This window comes from Dromiciops gliroides, chromosome 2, assembly GCF_019393635.1.
Source record: "Dromiciops gliroides isolate mDroGli1 chromosome 2, mDroGli1.pri, whole genome shotgun sequence".
Lineage (NCBI taxonomy): Eukaryota > Metazoa > Chordata > Mammalia > Microbiotheria > Microbiotheriidae > Dromiciops > Dromiciops gliroides.
In genome coordinates, this window is record NC_057862.1 from 323,498,928 (window position 1) to 323,526,399 (window position 27,472).

Here is a 27,472-nt window from a genome sequence, read left to right on the forward strand (position 1 = left end):
AGAAGGCCATTGCTATTCTCTAGGCAAGAGGTGATAAAAAGCAGTGTTTTGTGAATAGAGAAAATGAAACAGATGTGAGACATACTGAGAAGGTAGAATTCAAACGACCTGGCACATGAATGTAAATGCAGAGTTGACAATATTTCTTAAAGGTGTAAACCTGAGTGTCTGAAAAATGATTTGGATGTCACAGGGGCAGGCTCCTAAAAGAGATAGGAAAAATGGGATTAAACTTATTCTGTTTGACAAAACAGACAAGAGTAAAAGCAATGGGCACACTTCAGGTTTAAAAAAATCCTAATGACTAGGTAGAACTCTCTGAGACAGCCTCAGGAGGTCTTCTGGCCTACTTTCCTATTTCTTGCACATGACATTCCATCACATGTCTCACTGTCTTAGTAATGGCTCTCTCATGTTGCCTGGAATGAGCTCCTTCCTTCAGGACTTAGCTCAAAAGCCCCCTTCTGTAGAAAGCCTTTCCCAGACTCCCCCAGCTACTGAAGCTTTCCCTCATAAGCCTCCCCTCCAGTCTACACTTCAGGCATCTTATGCATAGCTGTTTATTTACATGTCTTCTCCACAGATTATGAGCTTTTTCAGGGCAGGGACTATTTTAGCCCTCTTTTATATCCTTACCATGTTATATAGTGAGTCCTTTGTTAGCGATCTTCACTTGAAGGCTGGTTGGGCATTTGTTGGGAATTCTGTAAAAGGGATTCTTTCAGGTTAAAACATGGGTTGAGCAAAAGAGCTGCAGGTTCCTATTCTAATATCAGAGTGTGAAGTAATAGTCCATGGAAAAAGTTGTGATATGCAGCAGAAGCAGAATTTGGGAAGAAAAGGCTTAGATTACTATTTCATAGTATAGACTAGAACTTGGGTTAGGAAAAGGGTTGAGAGAGTGCAGATGGTAAGCATCTGATTGAGGGATATGAGTAATCAACCAAAAGATTTTTAAGGTACATACCTCATGCTTCAATACCTGTTCCCTTTAATTCGTCTGTCATGCCCTCTGCAGATTCTTAAAGGGGTAGACCTGACAGTTAAGGTATAACCTAGCTCTGAACACGTACCCTAGTTTAATGGGGTCAGTCCCCAAGAGGTCCCTCAAGGTTCCACTTAGACATAAAGGCCTCAGAAAACACAGACCCTTTTTATCAAATGGTGCCAATCAGAGAATAGTGCCCTCTCTTCTGACCAACCCCTCTTAATTCCATTGTTTTCCCTCTTTTAATTATTTCTTCTTTATCCTCTACACAGCTTGCTTATTATATATTTGTTTGCATGTTATCTCCCCCATTAGATTGGAAGCTCCTTGAGGGAAGGGGCTGTATCTTGCCTCTTTTTGTCTCCCCATGGCTTAGCACAGTGCCTGGCATATAGTAGGTGCTTAATAAATGTTTACTGAATTGAACTTACTAAAGGAACAAGCTTCCCCATCACTCTTCCAGTATCCTCCAGGATTCAAGTTCCCATCACACTCCAACAAACTAATGACTCTACACTACACTCTGTGATCCTGGACAAGTCTTCACTGGACCTCGGTGTCTCATCTGGATGAGGGAATTAAATTAAAAGATCTCTTGAATCTCTTCCAGAACCAAAATCCTATAAGAATTAGATGATTGATGTGGCCCCCTCCAACTATACCTTTCTCTGTTATATGTTCTAAAGTAATTTTCAATTCTGAGATTCTATGGAGTTTCTGTGGCAAGGGATAGTAACCCGGAATCCATGAATTTGTTTATATATATATATATATATATATATATATATATTCAGACATATACATGTATATACATATATGATATATTTACACATATATACACATTTGATAGATAGATATGCACATTTTATAACTGTAGTTCAACATAATTTCTTTCTTTAGCAATCCTATTTAGTTTATTTTATGTATTTAAAAACATTCTGAAAAAGAGGTCCAGACTGCCAAAGGAGCCCAAAACACAAAAAATATTAAGCACCCCCATTCTATGATCTTTGTTCTTAAGTGCCAAGCTTTGACACTTTCATCCTGAGTTCTGGCTCTTACATCCTATATTCTAAAGTCTGTTCCAGCTCTAGCATTCTGTGCTTTTGGCTTTTCTCTTCAGTCTATCAGTGGGAAGGCAGGGAAGAGATGGCCAATGGCGGAGGGTAGCAGAATTCCTGAAGTCATGTTGTATAGAAAGCTATTTAACTGTGTCTGTTGTGGGATTGGCCATGAATGTTAGTGTATGGATCTCAGCCCAGCACCCCTCTTTGACATTTGAGAGAAATAAAAAAGAGAAAAAAAGAGAGAAATCCAGAGTCCATTGACTACTTGGACAGGAGCCATGAAATAACCTGTTGCAAAGAAAACTCCTTAAGTACTAACCAATAAGTCTTGCACATTAAGCTCTATAAAAGGGAGGAGGAGGGGCAAACCAGTGAAAATTGTTCCATTTGGCCATAGTTAATTATTCCTATTTGTAGGCTCAGTGCCTGTTACTAAGTACTCCTCCCTCCAAATATAGCTTATCCAAGCAATTAGATGGCAAGGATTCTTTTCCTACTAATTTTTTGAGATGGCCATCTGATTCTCTCTTCAGTCCCCTTTATCCAATTGTGTTTTAGTTTGGGATTTCTTTAATAGCTATTTGAAATTTAAGACTATAGAGAAGAAGGGCTGATCTTTGTTACCACAAAAGCTAATGCCTTCCTTCATTTCAGTAGAAGAATATATGGATTGTAAGATCGCAGGATCATAGGATTATGAGCTAGGAGTGATCTCAGAAATAATTCATCAAATACCCTCCTTTTACAATACAGAAAAGAACCTTGAAGGCCAAACAGTCCATAGTCCAACTACTCCACTTGACAGAAAAGGACCCTGAAGCTCAGAAAAAGCAAGTTAGGCAGCATAGTAAAGGCAAGGATGGACTGTCATGTCCTTGGACTAGCAGGTAGCTGAGTTTGACTGGAATGTAGAGTGTATCAATCGATCAACCAACATTTATTAAGCTCATGCTATGTGGGAGGCACTGTGCTAAGCATTGGATTTGAGGGAAAACTGTCATCATCCCAGAAAGATGGGCTGGAGCAAAATCATGAAGGGGTCTAAATGCCCAGCAGACAAGTTTGTATTTTACCATGAGGGCAAAAAGGGCCCCCTCAGACTTCTTGATCAAAGGAGTGATATAGTTACATATATACTTTGTAAATATCAATTTGGCAGTTGTGTGGGAAAATGGATTGGAAAGGGAGAAAGACTGGATACAGGGAGACCAATTAGAAGACTATTGCAATAATCCAGGAAAAAAAGGTGATAAGGTCCATAACTAATAGGGTTGTGACATGGAAAGACAGGAGGGAATAACTAATGTTTCAGAGGTATAATTTGTGAGATTCAGCAAATGGGTGGATATGTTGTGAGTGAAGGATGATTCTAAAGGGCTAAATCTGAATGATTGGAAGAATGGTGGCACCTTTAACAAAAATAAGGAATTTGGGAGGTGATGTGTATTTTAGGAAAAGATGAGTTCAGTTTGGGATATATTGAATTTGAGATGCCTATTAGACATCCATGGGGAGATATGTTGTTGGTGTAAGATGAGAGTTTAGGAGATAGATGAGATTATACAGGGAGATTTCAGAGTAAGGTACATAAAATTCATAGAAATTTATGAGATAATGAAAAGAGAAAATGTAGAAAGAGGAAAAGAGAGGGGGGGTCTAAGCTATACTTCATACACTAATGCATAAGGATTGGGACATGCATGATGATCCTGAAAAGGAGATCAAGAAGGATGGGTCAAATAGGAAAGAGAAGGACCTGGAGAAAGCAGCTGTAAAGAAAATTTAGGTAATAGAGAGCACTGAAAAGTAAGAGGTGGCCAACAGTGTAAAAGGGAGATGAGACATCAGGAAGGATAAGGATTAGGAAAAGATCCTTGGGGATTTAGCAATAAAGAGATTAGGAATGACCTTGAAGAGAGGAATATTATCTAAATGATGGGGACAGGAAGGTATAATGCAATGGGTTAAAAATGAGTAGGAGGAAGTTAGGTGTTATTTAATTGATCAAAACCTTCACCATACCCCATGAAGAAATAATATAAGTTGCCCTCCTGCAATGAGATTTTCCAATGGGAAAAAATGCTATAACTTCATAGGTTGTTAGAACTGAAACCCTTCTCCAAATTCATACTTTTTGTGTTTGGGGAAGTTCTCATAGCCCTGCTTCCCCTTACCAAACTCCAGGAATTCCTGGTGTTTTCTCAGCCCTGTTTCCCACCATTTGCCCCTTTTGTTTTCATGTTATTGTCTCAGGTAGGACCCCAGAGCTTCCCCCCACCTGACACTCCTCTGGCCTTGTAGCAGCTCTCAGCATACACAGCTGTTGGTTTTCTCATTTTGACCACTCTTAGCAATATCTACAAGAGACGTGAGGAGACTTTGAGCAAACCCCCAAGAATGTTACAAGGTTGGTGGGAGCCCTCCCTGGTAGGACTCCTCCTTTTCTGAAGAAGTCCTGCCATGCCTGGCCCTTCAGCACTGGGATCTCAGTGGAGCCAGTGTGCTTCTGAAGATGATGAGGCTTGAGGAGAATATCTGAAAATGCAATCACAAACAGACTCTTCCAACTAACCTGGCACTCTCCAAATTAACAAAAGGAGGGGCTGAACAAGCAATAATTACCTAACTGGAGACCTACTACTCTTTTATCTTTCCTCTTCTTTAAAAATGGAAGCCAAACCCTTGACCAGATCAGATCCAGAGATCCTTTGTCTTTCCCCTCCTGGATTCTGACATCTTGAACCTCCTGCCTTTAAGTGTATAAAGTATGTTTGAGATTCTTAGAATAAAGGTAGCAAAGGAAAAAGAATTGTAGTAAAGGAAACAAACCCAAAGAAATGAAATGATTTGACCAAGATCATATAGCCATATAATGGCCTAGGCAGGACTTGAACTTAGATATTTTAATTTCAAGTCCAATTTTTTTCCAATATACCATGAGGCTGGTTGCCCTCCTCTGGATGAACGTCAGCTTCTTAATGTCCTTCCTGAAATGTGACTCGTAGAACATAGTTATCCAAGTGAGGATATAGTTTGCCAAGATGCATTAACACAAGTCTTGTGTCAAACAATAAATCCTTGCTTGATTGATTAATTGATTTACCCAGACTTCTCTAATGCATTATAATATCATATTCACTCTTTTGGCTAATGTGCTGTTGTCACAACTATGTCATACTGTGGACTCACTGAGCTTTTAGTGCCTCAGACCTACCCTATCCTATATTTGTGCACTTTATTTTAAACCCAAGTTTAGAAACTTTCCATGTGTTCCCAGTTGAAAATTATCTATCTTTTCTCCCTTTGACCTCACCCAATATTTGGTTTGTGCCTTCCTCAATCATTTATCATGTTCCAACTTGCATTAGAATTACTTGTGATCATGCCTTATCTCCCCTACCATAGAAAAATGTTGACTCTCTCTAGTTCATCCTTTTAACCCCCTTAACAGTTAACAAAGTGCTCTGCACATTGCGGGGTAGTGTTCAATAAATCACTGCAGTTGGTATTGTCATTGCAGAACCAATGAATACAGAAGGATCATAAGATCATAGATTTAGAGATGGATTTTTTTCCTTAGGTAAAGATCTCATCATAGAGGTTTAGCTTATATTATTTGTTCATAGGGATTTGGAGGTGGGAGAGGGCCTTATTCAAGTAAGCCAACTTCCTCCTGCTCACTTCTCAAACAGCAAATAGAGTTAAGATTTGAACCTAGGTAATAGGAGCCTAAATTTAAATCTGAAAGTAATTTGAGAAGTCATCTAATCCAGCCTCCTTTTTACAGCTAAGGAAACTGAGGCCGAGAGAGGTAAAAGGGCTTGCCTGAAGTCCCATAGATAGTAAGTGGCAAAACTAAAATCAGAATCCATGTCTGTTGATCCCAAATCCAGCCCTCATTCAGTCACTGCACCACAAATTAGACAAAGTGAAAATCATGTCAGACTTCTCAGGGAAAACTTCACAGAGGAATTGAGACTTAAGCTGGAACTTGATATTTGGACAGATTTAGTCTAGTTGAAGAAAAGCAGATACTGTCAATCACTGCAAACAATAGTTCATCTTCATCATCAAAAAGAATTTCTAAGTGGAAAATTGTATAAGACACTCTCTAGTAGAAATAAGATGCCACAGGAGAGTGACTCCCACTCAGGAGAGATATTCACACAAAGGATGTAGATATTGTATAAAAGATTCCTGCTTCTGGTTGAACAGGATGACTTTAAGGACCCTTTCTACTCAAAAGTACAAGGATTCTACTCTCCAGTGCCAAGTAGTGCTGGGCATTGACTCATCCCTTTTGACAACCTAAAATCCCTAGTTAGTTGGTGATTTAAATTTTCTATCCCTGCCTGTGATTCTGTTTTATTTAGTCCCTGGCCTGCCTAAAGTGAGAACGCAGTTACAATCTCGCTCTTAGTGGGTATTTGTCTAAGCACCTAGAAAACAGGGTTCATGTGTTTCTAGGTCACCTCCCCTAGTGAAAACTTTAGTTTATTGTTTAAGTAATTATTTAGTGAATGGTGCTCAGGTCGGCTGAAAGAGCTCCTTGTTACTCCAAAGTATCTGATTTAACAACCAACAAGAGACCAGGAGAATCCAGCTCCTTAAATAATAATGACATTGAAACTGGAACAGAACCTAGATAACCAGCCATTGGAAGCTCATGGGAAATGTGTTTCTTCACTTTTCAAAATGGCTGCCCCCTCCTAGGCATGGTATTCTTCCCAGCCACTAGGGGTCCATAAGAAATAAAATTCACTATTTTCAAAATGGTTACCCCTGCCTAAGCTTTACGTCCTTCAAAACTACCAAGAGTTCATGGGAATTGAATTTTGCCTCATTTCATTTCAGATGAAATGATTTGTTGATTTTCTTGCTTTTTATAGATTAATGGTGGGGGAAATGGTGCCATTGTTTTGAACGATGCATTTATAGGATAGATGAAAAGAAGCATAGGGAAGAATGAGGGATTTAATCATTTTTCTGTACTCTGCATTGATGAAACTACATCTGGTACATTGTGTTGATTCTGCTAACTGCGTGCTGGGATTGGTAGGCCTGGTTGCACCTATCCTATGGGTGGCTGTCCAGCTGGCAACCTGCCCTCCCGGCTGGTGCTGGCGGGTTTTGCCACTGTCCTGCTGCACCACCAGCTTGTTGAGCCAGGATCCAGGGGACTCAGTTGCTTGGCTGTGGCCCACAGCTTCCTGCTGACTTGCCCCAGCACCCTCTGCACTGCGCTGCACCTCCCTTTTGCCCCAATGAGACCAACTTTTCCTGAAGTCTTCTAAATTATCTCTGGTTGGAAGACTATGTCTCTCTGTCTCTTTACAGGTTCTGTAGTTTCAGAATCCATCTAGAAGCTTGATTTAATGTTCTTTTTGAGGGAACAGAAGGAGAGCTTAAGCGATTTGCTGGCTACTCTCCACCATGTTGGCTCCACCCCCCATTGTGTTGATTCTGGGTGCCATATTTTCAGAAGCATAGTGACAAGCTGGAGTATGTCCAAAAGAGGTAGACTGGAATGACAGAGAAATCAGGCACCATTTTCTACTAGGATCAGTTAAGGAAATTAAGAGTGTTTATCCTGAAAAGGAGAAGACTTAAGAATGATATGATAGCTATCTTCAAATAGAATAAAGGCTGCCATGTGGAAGAAGACTTGTTCTGCTAGGTTCCAGAGGGCAGAGCTTAGAATAATAAGTGGAAATTACAAAGAGGCAGATGAAGGCTTGACGTAAAGAAAAACTTCCTAACAATTAGAACTATGAAAGAAGAGAACCAGATGCCTCAAGACTGAGTGGTCATCACTAGGACTTCAAATCAAGGCTGCTTTGTCACTTTCATGGATGTTATAAAGGAATGTCCTTTGTAGACCCATTGTGGGCCAGATAACCACTACAAAGGTTAGAGGCAATTCTGTGTCTCCAGGATCCTGTAATTATACATATTAATTAGGCCAAAGCTATAGATAACCTATGGCATTAATCAACCTTATAAAACCATGTCCTGTGTCTCCTTCAATATTTGAGTTTAAAAGAAAGAAGAGAGAGGAAATTTTTCTCTGGAATTGGAAGTGTTGATGTGAATTCATTAAAGAACTAAGCTGTTTGTTTTGGAGAAGATAGAAAGAGGATATGATAGTCTGCATTTGAAAGGCTCTCATGCAGAAGAGGGATCTGCCTAGCTTCTGAGAGCAGATATAGGACCAATACGGGGAATTTTTAGGCAGGCAGATTTCAGCTTTATATGAGGTAGAACTTCCTAATAAAGAAGGCTCTAGCCTTCAGAAGCACTGGGTTCTCTGGAACTGAAGGTCTCTAAGCAAAGAATGAATGACCACCTGTCAGTGCTATAGAGAGAATTTCTGCCCAGCTATGGTTGAAGCAGATTATCTCTAAAGTCCCTTCCAAATCTGAGATTCTTTGATACAGTTTGGAAGCATAATATTGAGGAAAAACTAGTTTGTGGCAAGTAGGAGATAGTCAGCAAGGGAGCTGCAGGACTAAATCAAGCAGAGATATTAAAGATGCCCACCTGGAGCCTGTGATGATGTCATGGGTCTAATGGAGTGAACCCCAAGCCATTAGAATTCATAGATGTGTAAGAGGATCTAATCAGGTGGTTATTATCTCTCATTATTATGTAGCTTTGCCTTCAAAAGTCTACATCATGGGGTTGTCACTGAAAGAAAAATATCATTTGCCACACATTGCTCACTCCCTGCTATGATTTCAGTGATTCAACAGGATCTAGTCGTTTCAGTACATCCTAAGAGGTTTCCAAAAACTGACTAAAGCAGATATAATTAAAGGAAGAACTTTATGACAATTATCACAGCTGTCCAACAATGGAAAAGACTGCCTCACTGAATTAAGTAGAGATCTTCCTATCACTGAAGACTTTCAAACAAATGCCCAATAGCCATAGCCAGTCAGGTATGCTATAGGAGGCATTCCTGCATAGTTTGGAACTATGGATTAGATCGCTTCTACAGAACTAGAATGGGTCACGAGGGTCATGAGGAAAGGGCCATTTGGGGAATTGTATATCTATGTGTAACCAAATGTGCCTGTCTAGAGGGGAAGTAAAGGACTACTAGGAAAAGAAGTACTGATTGCTCTGGCTTACACATTTAGAATAGATCAGTATTAACAACACCTTTTCTTCTCCCAAGAGGCAGATCCTAGTACCTAGTCACTTCCTTCCATCTTCTGCACATGTGTGGAGAAAAGTGGGTAAGGAGTGAATGAGGCCATGTGTGCCAACAGCCCAGCCTGGTTCCAGACAGTAAAAAAAACAATGCTTTCAATTGTTTTTAGCCTAGGGCAAAGGAAGAAAAACCTCAATCCAATTTACTTCTGACTTGCAGGAAGTTTATCAAAATAATAGTTAAAACTATAAGATTCTTGTTTTTATCTCAGAGTCTCCATCAAGGATCTAAACTGTAATGTTTTAGACAGGAGGTCTGACCTCTTTCTCCCTCTCTATATAGCAATACTTGTACTGTTTTTCTTTCTCTAATAGTCTTCCCATTTGCAATTAAGGCCATAACATGAACCAAAAGCAGTTTAATTCTATCTTATTTTCATCAATTGGCTTTGATACTGATTAAAACAGAAGGTGCAAACAAAACTTTAAGAACAGCAGACTTTGGAAGAGAAACTCATTGTCCTGAAGAGATAAATAACAAGAAGAAAAGAGAGGAGGAAAAATGTCACTATCATCTGCTTCAGCAGAATCAAGAAATCGGTGTCTCTCATCCCCCTGGCTTAACCCCTTGATTGTCATAGTGGCAGCTGCTACCATGGTACTCTATGTTCTCTCCATTACCTCCCCATGCCTACTTCCTCATCTGCCACCCACCACTCAGTTCAGACTCCCAGAACTGAGTCTTTCAAGTTTTTAGTTCAAATTTCTGAATCAGGAGCCTATACAACTCTCAATCCAAACTCCCAAATCAGAAGCCTCATTAAAACTCTAGAGGGTTAGATTCTCTTGGGTTGGGAATCTATTTTACTCTCATTCGACCTCATGGATTGGAAGCTCATTCAGCTGTCATGCATATTGCTAGGTCAAGTGCCTAATTTGCTTTCACTCAAATTTTCATGTTCCCTGGATATCTTTGTCTCTCATGATACCAAACCCAAGAGATTTCCTTCCTATAGAACTCCTGTCATACTATTTCTTCACATTAGAAATATGCCACTGATTACATAGGAAAATTATTTTTAATTATTATTAAAATCTTATATTTACAATTAGAACAGACATCAGAAGCCACATAATCCAACCCCCTCTTTTTGCAGAGGCTCAGAGGGCTGGAGTGATTTAACCATTCACATAGGTAATAAACATCCAAAGTAGGATTTGAACCCAAATCTTTAGACTCCAGAATTAGTGACATTATTCATATTTCTAATGGGAGTTAGACTAGATGACCACTGAGATCCCATCCAACTCTAACATCCTATATTTTAGATGGCACAGGCATCATCTAAATTGACAAAAGCAATGATATTGTATATAATATTACATTATATGTGTATGTATATGCATGTGTACATATACACACATACATGCACATGCACACATATATACATGAACACCTATACACGTGTGTATATGCATATATATGTGAGTGTGTGTGTATATTATATATATATATATTCATATTCCTGTGGATTGAAATTATCCTTTATGTCTTCTGCAATTCTTTAAGGTTTGCAAAGTTTTCATCATAATGTTCCTTTAAATAGTGCACTCTTATGAAGAAACTAAAGCTAGAAAATAATTAAATTACTTACTTGGGGTCACATGTTTGAGAAAGAAATCAAGTCTTTATAGTGTACCAGTCATACTTCTTCTCATGAGCCTTTGGAAGATAACTCTAGGAATATATCAACAAGCCAAGACACACTTAGAAGAGGAATATCTAGGAGGCTGAATAGCAGCTTCTCTAGAAACTGATTCAGCAACCCATTGTTCCTTGCCCACCTAGAGATCTAAAGCTGAGAAAGACCCAAGGCCTTCTTTCTTCAGTCAAGGAGCCACAACATCTATAAAAGTCTCCATGTTGTACTTTTCAAAACACCAAAGTTTAAAATGATTTTTATGGGTTATAAAAGAATTAATGTTGTAAATCATCTGTTCATAGTATCTACCTCCTGTTTCTACAACTCCCGTTGGAAAGTGGCATATCCATACAAAATCCTCTCCAATACTTTCCCCTATTCTAAACACTCCTACTCCACCTCAGTCCCCACTCCAATCCAGTTGGCCAAATGTATTAGAGCACTCATACTTTTGTCCACAAACTTTCCTGTATCCTTGAACATTTAAGCCAGTCATCCCTCTAACCTCTTCACTTTATTTTTTTTCAGTCAGTCAGTCAAAAGCATTTAAGGACTCACTGTATGTCAGGCACTGTGCTAAGTACTGTAACCTCACTTTCAACAGAAACCTGGTTCTTCCCTAGAGATAACCTCTGTCTCCTGAAATCCTCTCTGTTGACAGCTATTCCATCTCCTCACCCCTACTGACTACTAGTGCCTGTATTGGAGGTGGCTGTACTCCCTGTCCACTAAGGTCACTTCCAGATCATCCCTGTCCAGAATATAAGCTCTGCTGAGCCCCGGGAGGTGGTGTGATTCAGGTCATATTATTTTCCTTCTCCCATTCCTTTTTTTCCCTTTCCCTTAATTCTAGTAATCTTACTTGTGTTTTTAAGTTTGTTCTTGTTAATAAACCCTGTTCTGTTTTTGAAAGAGGCTGTTAATCTCCTTCTTTGCCCCAATATTGTGGTGAGCCACCTAACTAACACTCCCAAATTAAAATTTGGCCACTACAGCAACTTGAGGGAAAATATTATTTCATTTATGGCTTTCTATCCTCAGAGATTAACACAGTTCCTGACATAAAATAAGCATTTAATAAATACTGTTTGATTGATTGATAGCTATCCCCTATGAGGTGTTTGCTTCTGAGTTTGATTCCATCCATTTAAACCTTCCTTTCACCATCCTTGTTGTTATGACTTCCAGAGCTGAAAAGAATAGCTCTAAACCTAAAGAGTTATAAATATATGACCTAGGTTCTTCCTCTCTACCCCATCGCCTCCAACCTTTAGTATCCATATTGATCAACCTTTATAGCAAATTGAGCTCTTGATTCCTCAGCCTCCTCAACTGCAATGATCTCCTTCAACAATACCAGTGTGACCACACCATACACTTTACTATCCCTCAACATTTGGTGTTGGGGTGTGGGGGGGAGAGGGTAACAAGATCTAAAAATTAAAAGACTCAGGTTGGATGATTGAATTTTAATCCTTCTCTTTTTCTGCTCTCTTACACTAAATCCACTATTGGTTCTATCACGAACTCTTTCTATTCTCACAATCCTTCCCAGTTTCCCAGTATCACCTACTCTAGCTTCTTTTACCTACCTATCCATCAGTGACTGCTATCTTCCACTTTGATGTCTCATTAGCCACCATTCTAGTACCTTTGCCCTCTGGCTTTCCAACATTCTTTTTTTTTTTTTTTGCTGGGCAATGAGGGTTAAGTGACTTGCCCAGGGTTAGTGTCAAGTGTCTGAGGCCAAATTTGAATTCAGGTCCTCCTGAATCCAGGGCTGGTGTTTATCTGCTGCAACACCTAGCTGCCCCGCTTTCCAACATTCTTGACCTGGCATACTCATCCCTGGATACTATTTACTTATCAGATTACTCCTCCATCTGCTGTACATTATTTCCTCCCCCAAGGATGTGAGGTTTCAGTGGAGAAAATCATGAAAATGAGCCAACTTCACCCACTACAAATACATGGAGCGTAAGCTCAACTAGGAGCTCACTGATATTTAACAAGCATTTTTTTCCCCTCATTATGAATCTCTCTCTCTCTCTCTCTCTCTCTCTCTCTCTCTCTCTCTCTCTCTCTCTCTCTCTCTCTCTCTCTCTCTCTCTCTCCCTCCCTCCCTCCCTCCCTCCCTCCCTGTAATAATTGTTTCAAACATTTTCTTCTTGGCATCAACCCAATTCCCATATTCCCATGATTATAGGACAACCAAGTGGTGCAGTAGATAGAGCGCTGGACCTAAAGTCAGGAAGACAAGAATTCTAATCAAACTTCAGGCACTTACTAGTTCTCTGATCTTTAGCAAGTCGCTTACCCTCTATCTGCCTCAGGTTTCTCATCTGTAAAATGGAGATGATAATAGCAGCTACCTCCCAAAACTTTTGTGAGGATAAAATGAGATATCTATAAAGTACTTTGTATATCTTTTTTGGGGGGGAGGCAGTTGGAGTTAAGTGACTTGCCCAGGGTCACACAGTGCTTTGTCAGTCTTAAAGCACTACAAAATGTTAGCTGTTATTATTATTATTTCACATGTTCTATCTAGCTTTGCACTTTGCTCAAGAAATTGAGATACCCCTTAATACACTGTCTGCTTTTCCTTAAACTTTCTCAACATTATGGCCCTCCCTCTTGTCTTCACTTCTGGTCCCAGAATAAGAAACATCCCTCTCATTCATTAAAGCTGACCTTGGTAACAGGATGCCTGATCCTATTCCCCCAATTCCATTTCTTCCACAATATTTCTCCAGCAGTTATCCCTCCTCTCTCTTCAATCTCTGTTTTGTTCTAAAGCCAACCTCTCCTTTTCCTACCATCTTAGAAGTGGTAGCTAGACTAGGTCCTATCTCTCAATGCAGTCCTTAAAAAGGACAGTGCTGTACCTATGTCAGTTTGTTCTACTCCTACTGAAGTCCAGATAGTGCTGCCAAGCTGTAGGCTGGATGAGATGTCTGGGTCCTAGTTCAATCCACTACTATATTCCCTAAGAAACTTCATGGAGTCACATCACACTACCTCCTGCAACACATTTTGAAGACCTAGAGCTAGATGGCAAGATGACATAGTCTGTGGCTCTGGCCATCTTTTGTCTGGGCCCCTAACCAGGAGGTAAAGCTGATCTTAGCCTGGCTGCTAGTATAGCCCCAACCCAGAGTTCAAACTGGCTTCAGGCCTTGGAATGCTTACTAGAAGCTTATATTGGCCTTGACTTCTCTTCTGATATACCCTAGACTGAGAATTTGCTCTGATTTTAGAACCTTTTCCTCCTGGACTCTGCAGGCTTCAAGCCATCTTCTTGTGCAGTCGTAAACTAGGTAGAGTTCAGTGGTGTTTCTCTTTGGTCTTGTGAAATCTTTATTTCATACAGCATTCTTTTTCATAGTTCCTTAGGCGTTTCTCAAGGCAGCTGGGCTTGGGTGGAAGTCTTCATAGCACCATCTTTGGTCAAGGTCCAATCTTTCATCTTCTGTCTTTTCCTTGCCACTGGCTTCTTCTTATATTCCTATAAACATGCTCTGATATCTTTGATCTCCACATTAAAAAAAAAAAACCTCCTTTGATACTTCTCGTCCATCCAACCACCATCGTACCATTCTTCCTTTTCAATGCTAAACTTCATGGAAAAAATAATTATGAACCTAATACCTTTACTGCCTCATCATTCTTTCTTCAGCCCATTGAAATTGTTTCCTCTGCCATCCTGTGGAAATTCTGAAGAAACTTTATCTTTAAAGGTCACCAATGGCATCTTTATCACCAAATCCACTGGTCTTTTTTACAGTCATATCCCTTGACTGGTTTGAACATTGTGATACTATTAAACTTCTACCCTCTCCCCTGTATTATTTTTCCTTTACCCTTGGCTTAACATTCTGCTAGTTCTTCTGTGACTCCATGACCAACTCTGTCTACACTGCTGGACCATCATATTTTTGAACCCTTTGATGTAGGCCTTCCCCCAAGGATATATCCCTGATCTTCTCTATATGGCCTCCCTGAATATCCCGAAGGATCTATTCTCGATTTACATACACACACACACACACACACCATGGGGAAAAGGAGAGAAAAAGGAAAAAATCATATTTGTATATTCCCTTTACAATCTCATTTGCTAACCCAGTCTTAACTCTCACTAGTAGGTAGATAAATTCTAAATTTATATCTTACCCTAACCTTGCTTCAGATCTCAAAAGATACATCTTCAAATGCCTGTATCTCCAACAGCACCTCCAACTTGATGTGTCCAAAATAGAGCTTTTTTAGCTTACCCCCTAAATCTACTCCTCCTTACTTCACTGTGTCCAGCCCAGCCACCATTGTTTACTTGGTCTTCCACATTAATAACTTTAAATGTTTATTGATTGATTTAGTGGTCAACAAATCTGAAATTTTGGAGAGACCACAAATGCCTTTTAATCCAATCTCTATCTGAAAAAGAAAGCAATTATAATATCCCTTAAAAATGCTTGTTCAGCCTTTACTTGAGAACCTCTAGTGAAGGTCAATCCATTTACCTTTTAATACTCTTACCATCTTGGATAGTCTAGTTTATCAATGTCCTTCCTAAAATGTGGGTGCCCAAAATTTTGCCAAAAGTTAATATAATACTCTAGACATGATCTAACCAGGGCACGGTACAGCAGAATTTCTACATTCTTCCTTTTGGACACTATGTCAATCTGAATAAAGCCTAAGGTCTCATTATCTTCCTAGGCAGCCATATCACACTCTTAACAATGTACCAAACCTCTCCCCACCAGTAGTTTTCATATGGAGTGCTCCATAGCTATACCTTCTCCGTTTTGTACTTGTGAAGTTACTTTTTGAACCCATGGGTGGGACTTTACATTTATACTTACTATCTTTGTGTCATCCACAGATTTTATAAGCATGTCTTATAAAGCTATAACAGCACAGAATGAAGGACAAGAAAAATACCCTTCAAGATTACATTGAGCCCTTAATGAATACTCTTTGGTCCCAATTATTCAAGCATTTCTGAATCCACTGGACTGAATTTTCACGAAGTCCTGATCTTTCCATCTTATCTGCAAGGATGGCATGAAATGCTTTGTCAGATGTTTTGCTTAAATAAAGGTCTACTAGCTTTATAGGATTTCTCTGATAGGTCTGGCAACTCTAAAAAAGAAAAAGTGATGTTAATCTGACATAAAATATTCTTATTGAAAGCATGGTAATTAGTGCTTCCTTTTCTTAATATTCCCTAACTATTCCTTTAATAATATATTCCAGAATTTTACTAAAAAGCTATGTTATCAACCTATGGTTTTTATGGTCCCTCCCAGGGTCAAGGATGAAGTGAGATAATTTTATGTACCTGGCACATAGTAAGCATATAAATGTTAGTTGTTATTATTATTATTATTATTTATTATTAAAATATTACTTCAGATACTTATTAGCTGCATGACCCTGGGAAAGTCACTTAACTTCCATTTATCTCAGTTGCCTTATCTGTAAAATAGGAATAATAGCACCTATCTCTCAGAGTTATTGTGAGGATCAAATGAGATAATAACTGTAAAGTACTTAGCACAATGCCTAACACAATGTAAATACTGTATAAATGTTAGTTATTATTATTATTGTTAAGCTCTTACCACAGTACCTGACATAAGGTAAGCCCTGTATAATTGTTAGTTATCATCATCATCATCATTTTCTAGCCAAATTAGACAATTCTCTTTCTATGAACATGATCTTCACTTCCCATCTCTCATACCTTTGCACACACAGACACATGTGCCTGGAATGTTGATCTCCTACTACCTCTCCTGTTGAATTCTTATTCATCCTATGAAAGCCCAATTCAAATGTTATTTCTTCCATGAAGCTTCCCTTCTCCCTCTAGAACCTCACATGGCACTTTTTTGTTTTTGTTTTGTTTTTTGAGGGGCAGTGAGGGTTAAGTGACTTGCCCAGGGTCACACAGCTAGTAAGTGTAAAGTGTCTGAGGCTGGATTTGAACTCAGGCACTCCTGAATCTAGGGCTGGTGCTTTATGCACTGTGCCACCTAGCTGCCCCAGCACTTTGTTTTATCAGTTCATAAGTATTCGTTAAGTTCCTTCTATGTGCCAGGAACTGTGTTAAATGTTTGGATTACAAAGAAAAGCAAAAGATAGTTCTTGCCCTCAAAGATCTCACAATCAGATGGGGAGAGGACAACATGCAAATAACTGTATACAAATAAGCTATAAGCAAGGTCAGTATAGAGGGAAAGAACTAGAATTAAGAGGGATTGGGAAAAACTTCCTATAGAAGGTGGGATTGTAGCTGAGACAGGAAGAAAGCCAGGGAAGTCAAGAGGTAGAGATAAGGAGGGAAAGAATGGCAGGCATGGAGAACAGCCAGTGAATATGCCTAAAGTTGGAAGATGGAGTATTTTGTTCGAGTTTAGCCTTTCACTAACGTATTTATGTTTTGTTTTATATTATCTTCATCTGTACTTGTGTCCTGTCTCTCTGCTTCTTAGTAAAGGCAGCATAAGATAGTGGGTAGAATAGTGAACTTAGTGTCAGAAAGACTTGGTTCAAATCCTACATCAGACACCTATAGCCATGTGAGCCTGAGAGAGTCAAATTCCTTCTCTAAGCATCAGTTTCCCCACCTTTAAATGGGGATTATAATAGCACCTACCTCACAGGATTGTTGTGAGGGTCACATGAGATAATGTCTATAAAATGCTCTGCAAACCTTAAACTCTAGGTAAATGTTAGCTATTATTAAGGGTCATGAAGTCAGACACTATGAATTATCTAAACCTCATATCACATACACACACAGCGTATGTGTGTGTACATAGTACCTACACAGCTGGCTTAGTGTTTATTGATTTGAATTAAATTGAATCCCCAGTTTACAGACACTCCTGAGGCAATGAAAATCACTCAACTACTCAGTGGTACAGCCAAGACTGAGTCAAGTCTCCTAACTCCCAGCCCCAGGATCTTCCCATCACCACACAGCACTGAAAAATTACATGGGAGGTGTTATGTCGTCTGAGCCAACATTGAGTTAAAAGCTTGAAGGCTCTAAGGTGGCATCTGGTGGATGAGATGCAAATGAGGTTCCAAATCTGTGGCAGGGTTAGAAGAGCAACTCCCCATGGCCCTTGGATAAAGCCATAGATAACACTTGCAGGATATTTTGCTGTAGAATTTCTCTGAAAGGTCTCCATTAAGTATAGGGGGATGCAGGGAATACAGAACACTAGACAAATGGTATTAGAAACCCCACAGATAAATAAATATTAATAAAAGACAAATCCAGGGAGAGCAGAAAGGCAGTGTCAGGAACTCTCTGTACTGAGCTTTCAGAGAAGGCATTCAATTTCATTTTAGGGTCTTTATGTGGGGAAAATTAAGTATGAAAGAGTAGAGAGGATTCTGGATGTAGAGCCAGAGACCTGAGTTTAAGTGTCAGCTCCAACCCTATCCCCACTTAAAAGGCACTAGCTAAAGGTTAACTTCCTTAAATCATAGTGACCCTATTCTTGTCTATAAAATGAGAATAACAGTAGTTGGACGTACCTTCCATAGTTATTATAAGGAAAGCCCTTTGTGAACCAAAAAATGCTGTAGAAATATGAATTCTTTATATCATACTTTTTTTTTAAGTGAGGCAATTGGGGTTAAGTGACTTGCCCAGGGTCACACAGCTAGTAAATGTTAAGTGTCTGAGGCCGGATTTGAACTCAGGTACTCCTGATTCCAGGGCTCTATCCACTGCGCCATCTAGCTGCCCCAATATGAATTCCTAATATCGTTTGGCTAGGGTTAGGCAAAGGAATTAATTTTCCTGAACTTGAGGGGAAGTGGAATAGAGTGGAAAGAGCACTGGATAGAGAATCAGAAAACTTGGAGTTAAGTATAGAGTCTTCTATTTTTTAGCCATAGGACCCCAGCAAAGTCAGTTGCCATTGCTGAGAAGATTTAGGGTGGAGGTGATGGGGCCTTGGAATATCAGAAGGGCTGAAAGATTAAACTGATTTTTTGTTGTCTCAGAAGGCAAGAGTAAGAGCAATAAGGAGATATTCCAGACAGCAATTCGACCTAAGCAATAAGAACTTCCTAATAATCCCAGGTATTTCACTTCACATTAGAACAGGCTACCTTGATAGATAGTGAGTTCCCTCATCCTCCCTACAAGAAGCTGCATGATCATTGATCAGGGATTTCCCAGAAAGGATTCCTGTTTTTTCAAGTAGAAGTTGGACAAGAGAGAAGACTGCACTTCCTCCCAGTGCTAAGATGCATTCTATGAGCCAGACCACTTTTCATTTGTGGGCTTTAGTTTCTGACATTCTATGTTCTATGGTCTTCTCCAACTCTGACATTCTGTGTTCTAAGGCCCCTTCCAGCTATGACATTCTGTGTTCTCATATCTCTTCCCTCTTTGTTGTTATGTGTTCTAACATCCCTTTTAGTGCTTGGTATTCTATGTTCTCTAAGCCCTTTTAGCACAGACATAACTATGTCTTATGATCTTCTTTCTCATGGCTGTGAGTCTTGCTGAGGTCCAATCCTGCATATTCGCATTTGGTGTAAGCTTAAAATACACTGCCTTGCCCAGGCAGCCTTGCAAAGGAAGAATTAGTCTATGTTTGAGGCATTTAAAAATGAAAGGATAAATCTATTATAGAAGCTCTGCTATAGGAGACATTTTTCATTTCCTAGCATAGCACATACGAAGCGTATGGTTATCATGTTTGCCAAAGATACATGGAATAAAATGTCCTGTGCCGTGGTGACAGGAGTGTACCTTTGTGCAGTTTGTGGGAGTCTCTTCAGTTTGTGAAAGAGAACTCTTCTCTCAAAAGAGCAGTAGCATTGCCAAGATGGGCCCTGATTTCAAATTTCCTTCCAATGTTCTCCCTCCTTCACCCATCTGGTTGGCCTTTTCAAGAAAGGGCAGAGCTAGCAGATGGCTGTCAACAGCAGCAGGACAGCCAGAAGGCAGACTTAGATTATTTCTGGATATCACAAAACAGAAGAATGTGTGATTGTGTATATGTGTGTATATATGTATGCACAACTATGTATAGAGATATATATAGGTATGGTGTATGGGTGTACATGTCTTTCTGTGTGATGTTTATATGTCATATGTTTGTGTTGGCATACATGGCTATGTATACATATACATATATACATATTATATATGCTTCTGTGCAACTGCATTTGTACATGTATTAATCCTTAGCTCCTTCTCTGTTACTCCCCTAGCCTCAACTTTCACTTCATCCTTCAAAACCCTCAAGCTGTCATCCTATAACGCTGTGTGTGTATGTACTGATTTCTTCCTCTTTGTCCCCGCCTAATTCTTTACAAACTGACTTCCAGCTTCATTGCTCAATTGAAACTGCTATCTCCAAGGTTACCAATAATCTTGTAAATGCAAAATCTGATGTATGTGTTTGTTTGTTTTTCTTGGTCCTCATTCTTGAACTCTTTGCCATCTTTGACATTATTGGACACATCTTATTCCCAGAAACAGTCTCTCATCCCTCGATTTTCATGACATTTGCTCTCTCTGTTCTCTTCCTGCTTGTTTATGCTCTTTTTGTTCTCCTTTGATAGATCATCATCTATTCCTATCATCTATTTGTGGATGTAAAATGGGAGCTGTTGTGGTCTCTTCTCTCATCCCTCTTCCACCTCCCTCCCCTCTCTCCCCCTCACCACATCAGCTCCCTTCAGTTCATCTATCACCTCTCTGACTCTCAAATTTATGTATCCAGCCCCAGTATCTTCTCTGGATCCCAAGCATGATTACCAACCATCCATTGATCATCTTCCACTGGATGCCTACATCTGAAACTCATCATGTCCAAAATAGATCTCATTATATCCCCTCTCGAACACTCCCCTCTTCCTAACTTCCCATATTCTTTAGAAAGTACACCATCTTTCCAGTCACTCAGGTTTTAAACCTTGGAATCATCCCTGACTCTTCCCTTTACCTCACCTCCCATATCCAATCAGTTGTCAGATCATGTTGAGTCTACCTCCACACCATTCCTCACATCCATCCCTTTCTATCCTCTTAAATAAACCAACACCTGAGTTCAGACTCTCATTACATCTTGGCTGGACTATTGCCATAACCTCCTGGTTGGTCTCCCAGCCTCCATTCCTTCCCCTCTCAACCCCATCCTCCACACAGCTGACAAAGTGGCCTTCCTAAAGCAAAAGTTTGGCTTTGTCACTTCCATGCTAAAGATCCTGCCTCCAGATAAAAGCCAAACTTCTCTTTTTGACCTATAAAACTGTTCCTTCAACCTCTGGCTCCGAAAGATATGTATATTACTCTCTTTCATGCACTCTGCATTCCAGCCAAAATGTTTCCATTATATGATGTTCACACTCCTTACCTTTGCCTGGATGTGCCCCAGGCATCCTCCCGCCTCCTCCCTGCTTCATAAATCCCCAGGGTACAAGTGGTAGATACTACAGGAAGCCCATTCTGATCTCCACTCCCAGGCTCTAGTGCCTTCCCTCTAGAAATTACTTTGTATATATGTTCTATTGGCTCTTCTCTGTGTTTGTTTTTACCTAACAGAATGCAAGCTTCTAGAGGGCAAGAACTGTTTTGTTTTTGCCTTTGTATCCCCAGCACTTAGTCCAGTGTCTGACACATAGTAAATGCTTAATAAGTATTTACTGAATGAATGTATGCAAAGGTGTATGAATTAGTATAAGCATAAACAAGTCATATTCCCCTTCCAAGCCTAAATGTCAAAATTAGAAGATGTCAATGCCAAATGCCAAAGAACAGGGAACTGGATAAGATGAATCCTAAGGTTCCTTACCAGATATAAAGTGATATTATTCTCTTTGTGTATGTATATATTTGCCTATTAGGACCTCACAATCATTTCTCACCTTAATATTTGCAAAGCACTCTTCCTATAGAAACCCTCTGATTCAAGTAAAAGTAGTATTACTATCCCTGTTGTATAAATGAAGAGGGATTCCTAGAAGTTGTCATTTGTTCAAGGTCTCATAAATAGTAACTACTAGAGCCAAGAACCCCTGATTCCAAATTCCAAGTCTATCACTCTTTTCATTATACCAAGCTTCCTTTGTATATTTGTATTCTATAAAATATTTTATATATTTCTAAAAGTGTGTTTGGACATGTATATCTCTATATACACATAGGTAATAGCATAGTTGTATATGTATAAGTCGATATACTATGCAAAAGTGTGTGCTTTATCACCTAAGGTGACAACCAATACCACAGATATTCTCATTTGTTATGGGGGGCAGCTAGGTGGCACAGTGGATCGAAGCTCTGGCCCTGGATTCAGGAGCTCCTGAGTTAAAATCTGGCCTCAACACTTGACATTTACTAGCTGTGTGACCCTGGGCAAGTCACTTAACCCTCATTGACCTGCAAAAAAACAAAAACAAAAAACAAATACATTTGTTATAAGAAGAAGAAATTCACTGTGACTCTTGGACTATCTCATCCATCCTGACCGTGGGTGAAGCCCACACTGTCACCTGACTATTGTGATGAAAGAGCTTCAGTTGAGTCTCCTGCCTTTGTTTCTTATTCCTTTTCCTTTTGGTGTAGGTCTCTGTCTGGCCGAATTGTTGGTGGTGTCTGGTGGTTCTTCACCTTGATCATCATCTCCTCATACACAGCCAACCTGGCAGCCTTCCTGACTGTAGAGAGAATGGTATCTCCTATCGAAAGTGCTGAAGACCTGGCTAAACAAACCGAGATTGCTTATGGGACCCTGGAAGCAGGATCAACTAAAGAATTCTTTAGGGTAAGAGAAACAAAGATGTCATTTTTCAAAACAGGAGAAAAAAGAAATGTATATTAGGAATTGTATCATCATCACCACCACAAATATCATTATCAACAAATATGAGGGGGTGGGCACAATTGGTCCGATGTACTTACGTAAGTCCTGCTGCTAGCACAATGCACCACTTGACTGAGTCCATTCCCATAAAACACAGATCATCCTCCCCTTCCTTCAGATTACTGAAGGATCTATAAGTCATTGTGCAAAATCAAAGTTCCTCATGTAACTGACTGCTTTAGAATTTAGGGATGGAAATATTCATCCCAGGGTCAACCAAGAATTGAATACTAATCAAGAGTAGTTCTCTTCTTTCTTACATTGAAGAGGATACAAATTCTGATTAGTGAGTTAGGAATGACCTGGGACAAAGAGGTAGTAACGATATGCACATCCCCTCTCTATCCTAATTAGTATTTCTGTGGCCTACACAATCTCATGGATGAGATACTATGTCCTTTTTGGAAGCCTGTTCTATTACTGATTTGTTGTGACCCTGGGCAAGTCACTTTCCATCTCTGCACCTCAATTTCCTCATTTGTAAAATGAAGAAAAGGAGTAGAGCATCTGTCATTAGTGTCAGCCTGACATTCTAGCTTCTAATTCCTTTCCAGCTCTAACATTCATTGTTCTAAGGTCCCATCCAGTTTTCACATACTCCAGCTAAGGTCTGTGATTCATTCTGATTTCCCTCCTCTTATCTGACCTATTCCTGATCCCTGCCTTTTACCATCTGTGTTCTACTGCCCACTTCCTACCAGTAAAGGTTTCTGTTGGTTCCCATGTCCAGCCCTTAAAGTTTCCAGTTTACCTCCATTCCTGATCCCCTCCTGAAATGCAATATATATTATTTCCCCTCTGTTCATTTTTAAAGTTACCTTCTAGTTATTTATAGGCCATAATGGTACTCTTTTTCATTCTGTTTTTGTGGTTTCATGCAAATTGATCTCCCCTAATCCCTCGCTACATGTTTCATTCTTTAATCTCTGTGTCATTTTAGTTAACCTTTCTAAACCACAGAGAACAAATCATGGACTGATGGGGGGGGGGCGGATTCCACAGTCATTACAGCTTCCATAATGAAAACAATGAAAAGAATACAATCGAATCTCCGCCTTAAAACAGTTCTCAGGGGCAAGTATCAAAGCCAGGGTAAAGGGCCCAAAGGGACTAATGTTCTACCAAATTCTACACTATAGCAAGGCTGCTATGAGACGCCTATATAATAAGTGAGAAAAGAAACACTGAATTGAGGAAGAAGTATAGTAAAAAGAGCCCTGAGCCAAGAGTCAAAAAAACTGGATTTTAACCCTGCCTCTGCCATTTCTAAATTATTCATTGTACGACAAGCAAGTCCCTTTTCTCTCAATTTATATATATATATATATATATATACATATATATATATATATATATATATATATATATTTCAATGTGTGTGTGTGTGTGTGTGTGTGTGTGTGTGTGTGTGTGTGACTGGAGATAGCCCTGGATGTTGAAGGGAATGGGGGTTAAGTGACTTGCCCAGGGTCATGCAGCTAGTAAGTGTCTGAGCTGAGATTTGAATTCAGGTCCTTCCAACTTAACAACTTATCCACTGTGCTACCTAGCTTCCCCCCTCTCATTAGGTAGATGGAGGGAGCATGTCACAATATACTCTACTTGCTTAGGTGCTCAAAAGGCACAATGATCTAATAGGAAAAGCAATGGGTATCTAATCATAGGCACTTAGTAAATATTTGTTAAATTGAATAAGAAATAATAATTTCAAATGTCAGCTATGATCCTCTAGCTATATGTCCTTAGGAAGTCTGCTATTACTTTTGTGAACTTCATTTTCATTATCTGCAAAATGGGGATAATCATCTTTCCCTGTCTACTTCCCAGGGTGGTTGTTAGAATAAAATGAGAAAGTGGGAGAGAAAGTGTTTGCAAACTATAAATTACTATATAAATGGAGACACAATTATAGGCCATATTTTGGTCTTGTACAAGACAGATTGAGCTCTGAGCAGAGGGAAGAAAGTGCAGCCTGCTTTCAAACCAATATGGCGTTCTGAATTCTTTTCCTTCTGAGTATGATACACACAGCCTAGACCAAAATCATATAATTGGTAGATTAATTAGGCTACCTGTCATGCTTTGGGAGCCAAGATAAAAGGAGTTATCCAGGAGCAACTGTACTCTAAGAATGCATGAGTATCACCTACCACACATCATCTTTTGACATTCATCAACCACAATGACAGGACCTTTGGTTCTTGGGGCACTGCTATAAAATAGCAAAGTTATATTTATTTCCTATATATTTTGCCTATAGGTCTTTTCAGCTCTTCCAAAAAACTCTTTGTTCCCTATTGATCTCATCATGCTAAGTTAAATTGCATCTCCCATTTTCCCTTCTATGTTTTCTCTTCCCTTGATGTTCCCAGTGTCCTCTAAAGATTTGACCCATGGCTTAATTTGCATTTTCCTCTATCTTATTTATGAGAACATCATTTTTAAACATAAGTGGTGGTAGTGGACATTCTCACCACCTCCACTGTAGCTTATAGTTCATAAAACCTCCAAATCTTTTCACATGAACAACCTGTCTCCCCTATCTAACACCCAAGCAACTGATTTTTTTTTAACCAAAGTAGAAGATCTTACATTCATCTCTATTAAAATTCATCTTGTTAAATTTGTCCCATCATCATAGCCTGTCAAAAATATTATCTCAATTAAGTCTCCAAGGTGTTAACTTCAGCCCCCCTCCCAGTTCAGTGTCAACCTAACATTTGTTAAGCATGCTATCTATGTATATCCTAGCACAGGCCTCTGTTACCTGCTGCCCAGGAATTCACATCATAGTAGCCTCCTAACTTGTCTCCCTGTCTCCAATCTCTTCTCTTCCTAGCCACAGAAACACATAATTATAGAGCTGGAAAGGAAACTAGTCTTGGTCCTCTAGTTCAACCTGTCCTTGAAAAGCCAACAAGTAGTCTTTCAGCTTCCACTTAAAAAAACTCCAAGGAGGGCAACCCTACCAATTCCCATGGCCACCCTATCCACTTTTTTTTTATTTTTTTTTTAAAGTGAGGCAATTGTGGTTAAGTGACTTGCCCAGGGTCACACAGCTAGTAAGTGTTAAGTGTCTGAGGCTGGATTTGAACTCAGGTCCTCCTGACTTCAGGGCCGGTGCTCTATCCACTGCGCCACCTAGCTGCCCCCCAATCCACTTTTGTACAGCTTTCCTTGTCAGAAGTTTTTCTGAATGTCAAGCCTAAATTTCCTTTTTTTACAACTTCCACCCATCTATCGTTTCTGGTTCTGTTCTCTGGGGTTAAGAAGAACAAACTTAATTCTTCTTCCCAGTGACAGCCCTTCACACACATGAAGAGAGCTATCATCCCCATTGAGTCTTTTCTTCTCCCAGCTCCACATACCCAGTTCCTTCAGCAAATGCCCATACTTTAGATTTAAGACCTTTCCCCACCTTTATTGCTTTCCTATGGATTCTTTTTCAGTTTATCAATGTCCTTCTTAAACTGTGGCACTCAGAACTTCACTTCAATATTTCCATAACAAGAGTGTGGTCTGACTAGGGCAGAACAGAGAGAAACTATTGCCTCCTTATTCCTAGAAGCTACTCCCCATAATGTAGATAAGGCTTTTTCCATCCTACAAATCTTTCCAGAGCAAGCTTCCTAACAACACTTAGCTCGGATCATGCTAATCCCCTCCCTCAAAACCTGCAGGGGAGGGACAGCTAGGTGGCACAGTGGATAGAGCACCAGCCCTGGATTCAGGAGTACCTGAGTTCAAATCCGGCCTCAGACACTTAACACTTACTAGCTGTGTGGCCCTGGGCAAGTCACGTAACCCCAGTTGCCTCATACACACAAAAAAAACCTTGCAGGGGCTCACCATTAGCAATTTAATCCACTAGGTTATACAGTGGGTGTACGTAAACACAAAAAACGAAACAATCCCTGGTCCAGTAGGGCATATAACATATAAGCAGATAAGTGTTGTTCAGTGGTTTTTCAGTCGTGTCCAACTCTTTGTGACTTCATTTGGAGTTTTCTTGTCAAAGACACTGGACTGGTTTACCATTTCCTTCTCCAGGTCATTTTACAGATGAGGAAACTGAGGCAAACTGGGTTAAGTGATTCACCCAAGGTTACACAGTTAGTGTCTGAGGTCAGATTTAAACTCAGGAAAAAAGTCTTCCTGACTCCAAGCCTGGCACTGCACCATCTAGCTGCCCATGGACCTGAATGACAAGTACCTGCTAGCTAATCTGAAAAAATGAGAGAGAACTCCTTTTCCAGGAGTTTTGAAAAAAAAAGAAAGAAAGAAAGAACTATCAGCCTGTGGGATCAGGAAAGAATTCCTGTACCTAATAGCACCTGAGTGATCCTTGAAGAAAGCTAAAGATCCTAAAAGGCTGAGATAAGGAGGGAGTCTAGTGTGTGTGTGGGGGGGGGGGGTAGCAACCTGTACAAAGGCATAGAGATGAGAAATGGAATCCCAACTGAATAACGTCTAAACTCTTTGGTCTAACATTCAAGGCCCTCCATAATCAGGCCCCAACCTACCTTTCCACTCCCATCTCTAATAATATTCTACTCTCTGTCCATTCCATAAACTTCCCCTGGTATTTCCAACCTCTGTACCATTGATGACCTTGTCTTCTCTGTCTGAAATGCCCTTTCCACCTATCTC

At 39.8% G+C, this 27,472-nt stretch overlaps 1 protein-coding gene across 2 annotated transcripts in view; it reads left to right on the forward strand.

The window, feature by feature from the left end:
• GRIA1 (glutamate ionotropic receptor AMPA type subunit 1) overlaps positions 1-27,472 on the forward strand; it is a 351,797-nt gene that overhangs the window by 266,617 nt on the left and 57,708 nt on the right. For both annotated transcript variants that reach the window (XM_043985355.1, XM_043985354.1), the window contains exon 12: positions 22,525-22,723. In XM_043985355.1, the coding sequence (XP_043841290.1) occupies positions 22,525-22,723 (199 nt within the window). The remainder of the gene's footprint in view (positions 1-22,524; positions 22,724-27,472) is intronic.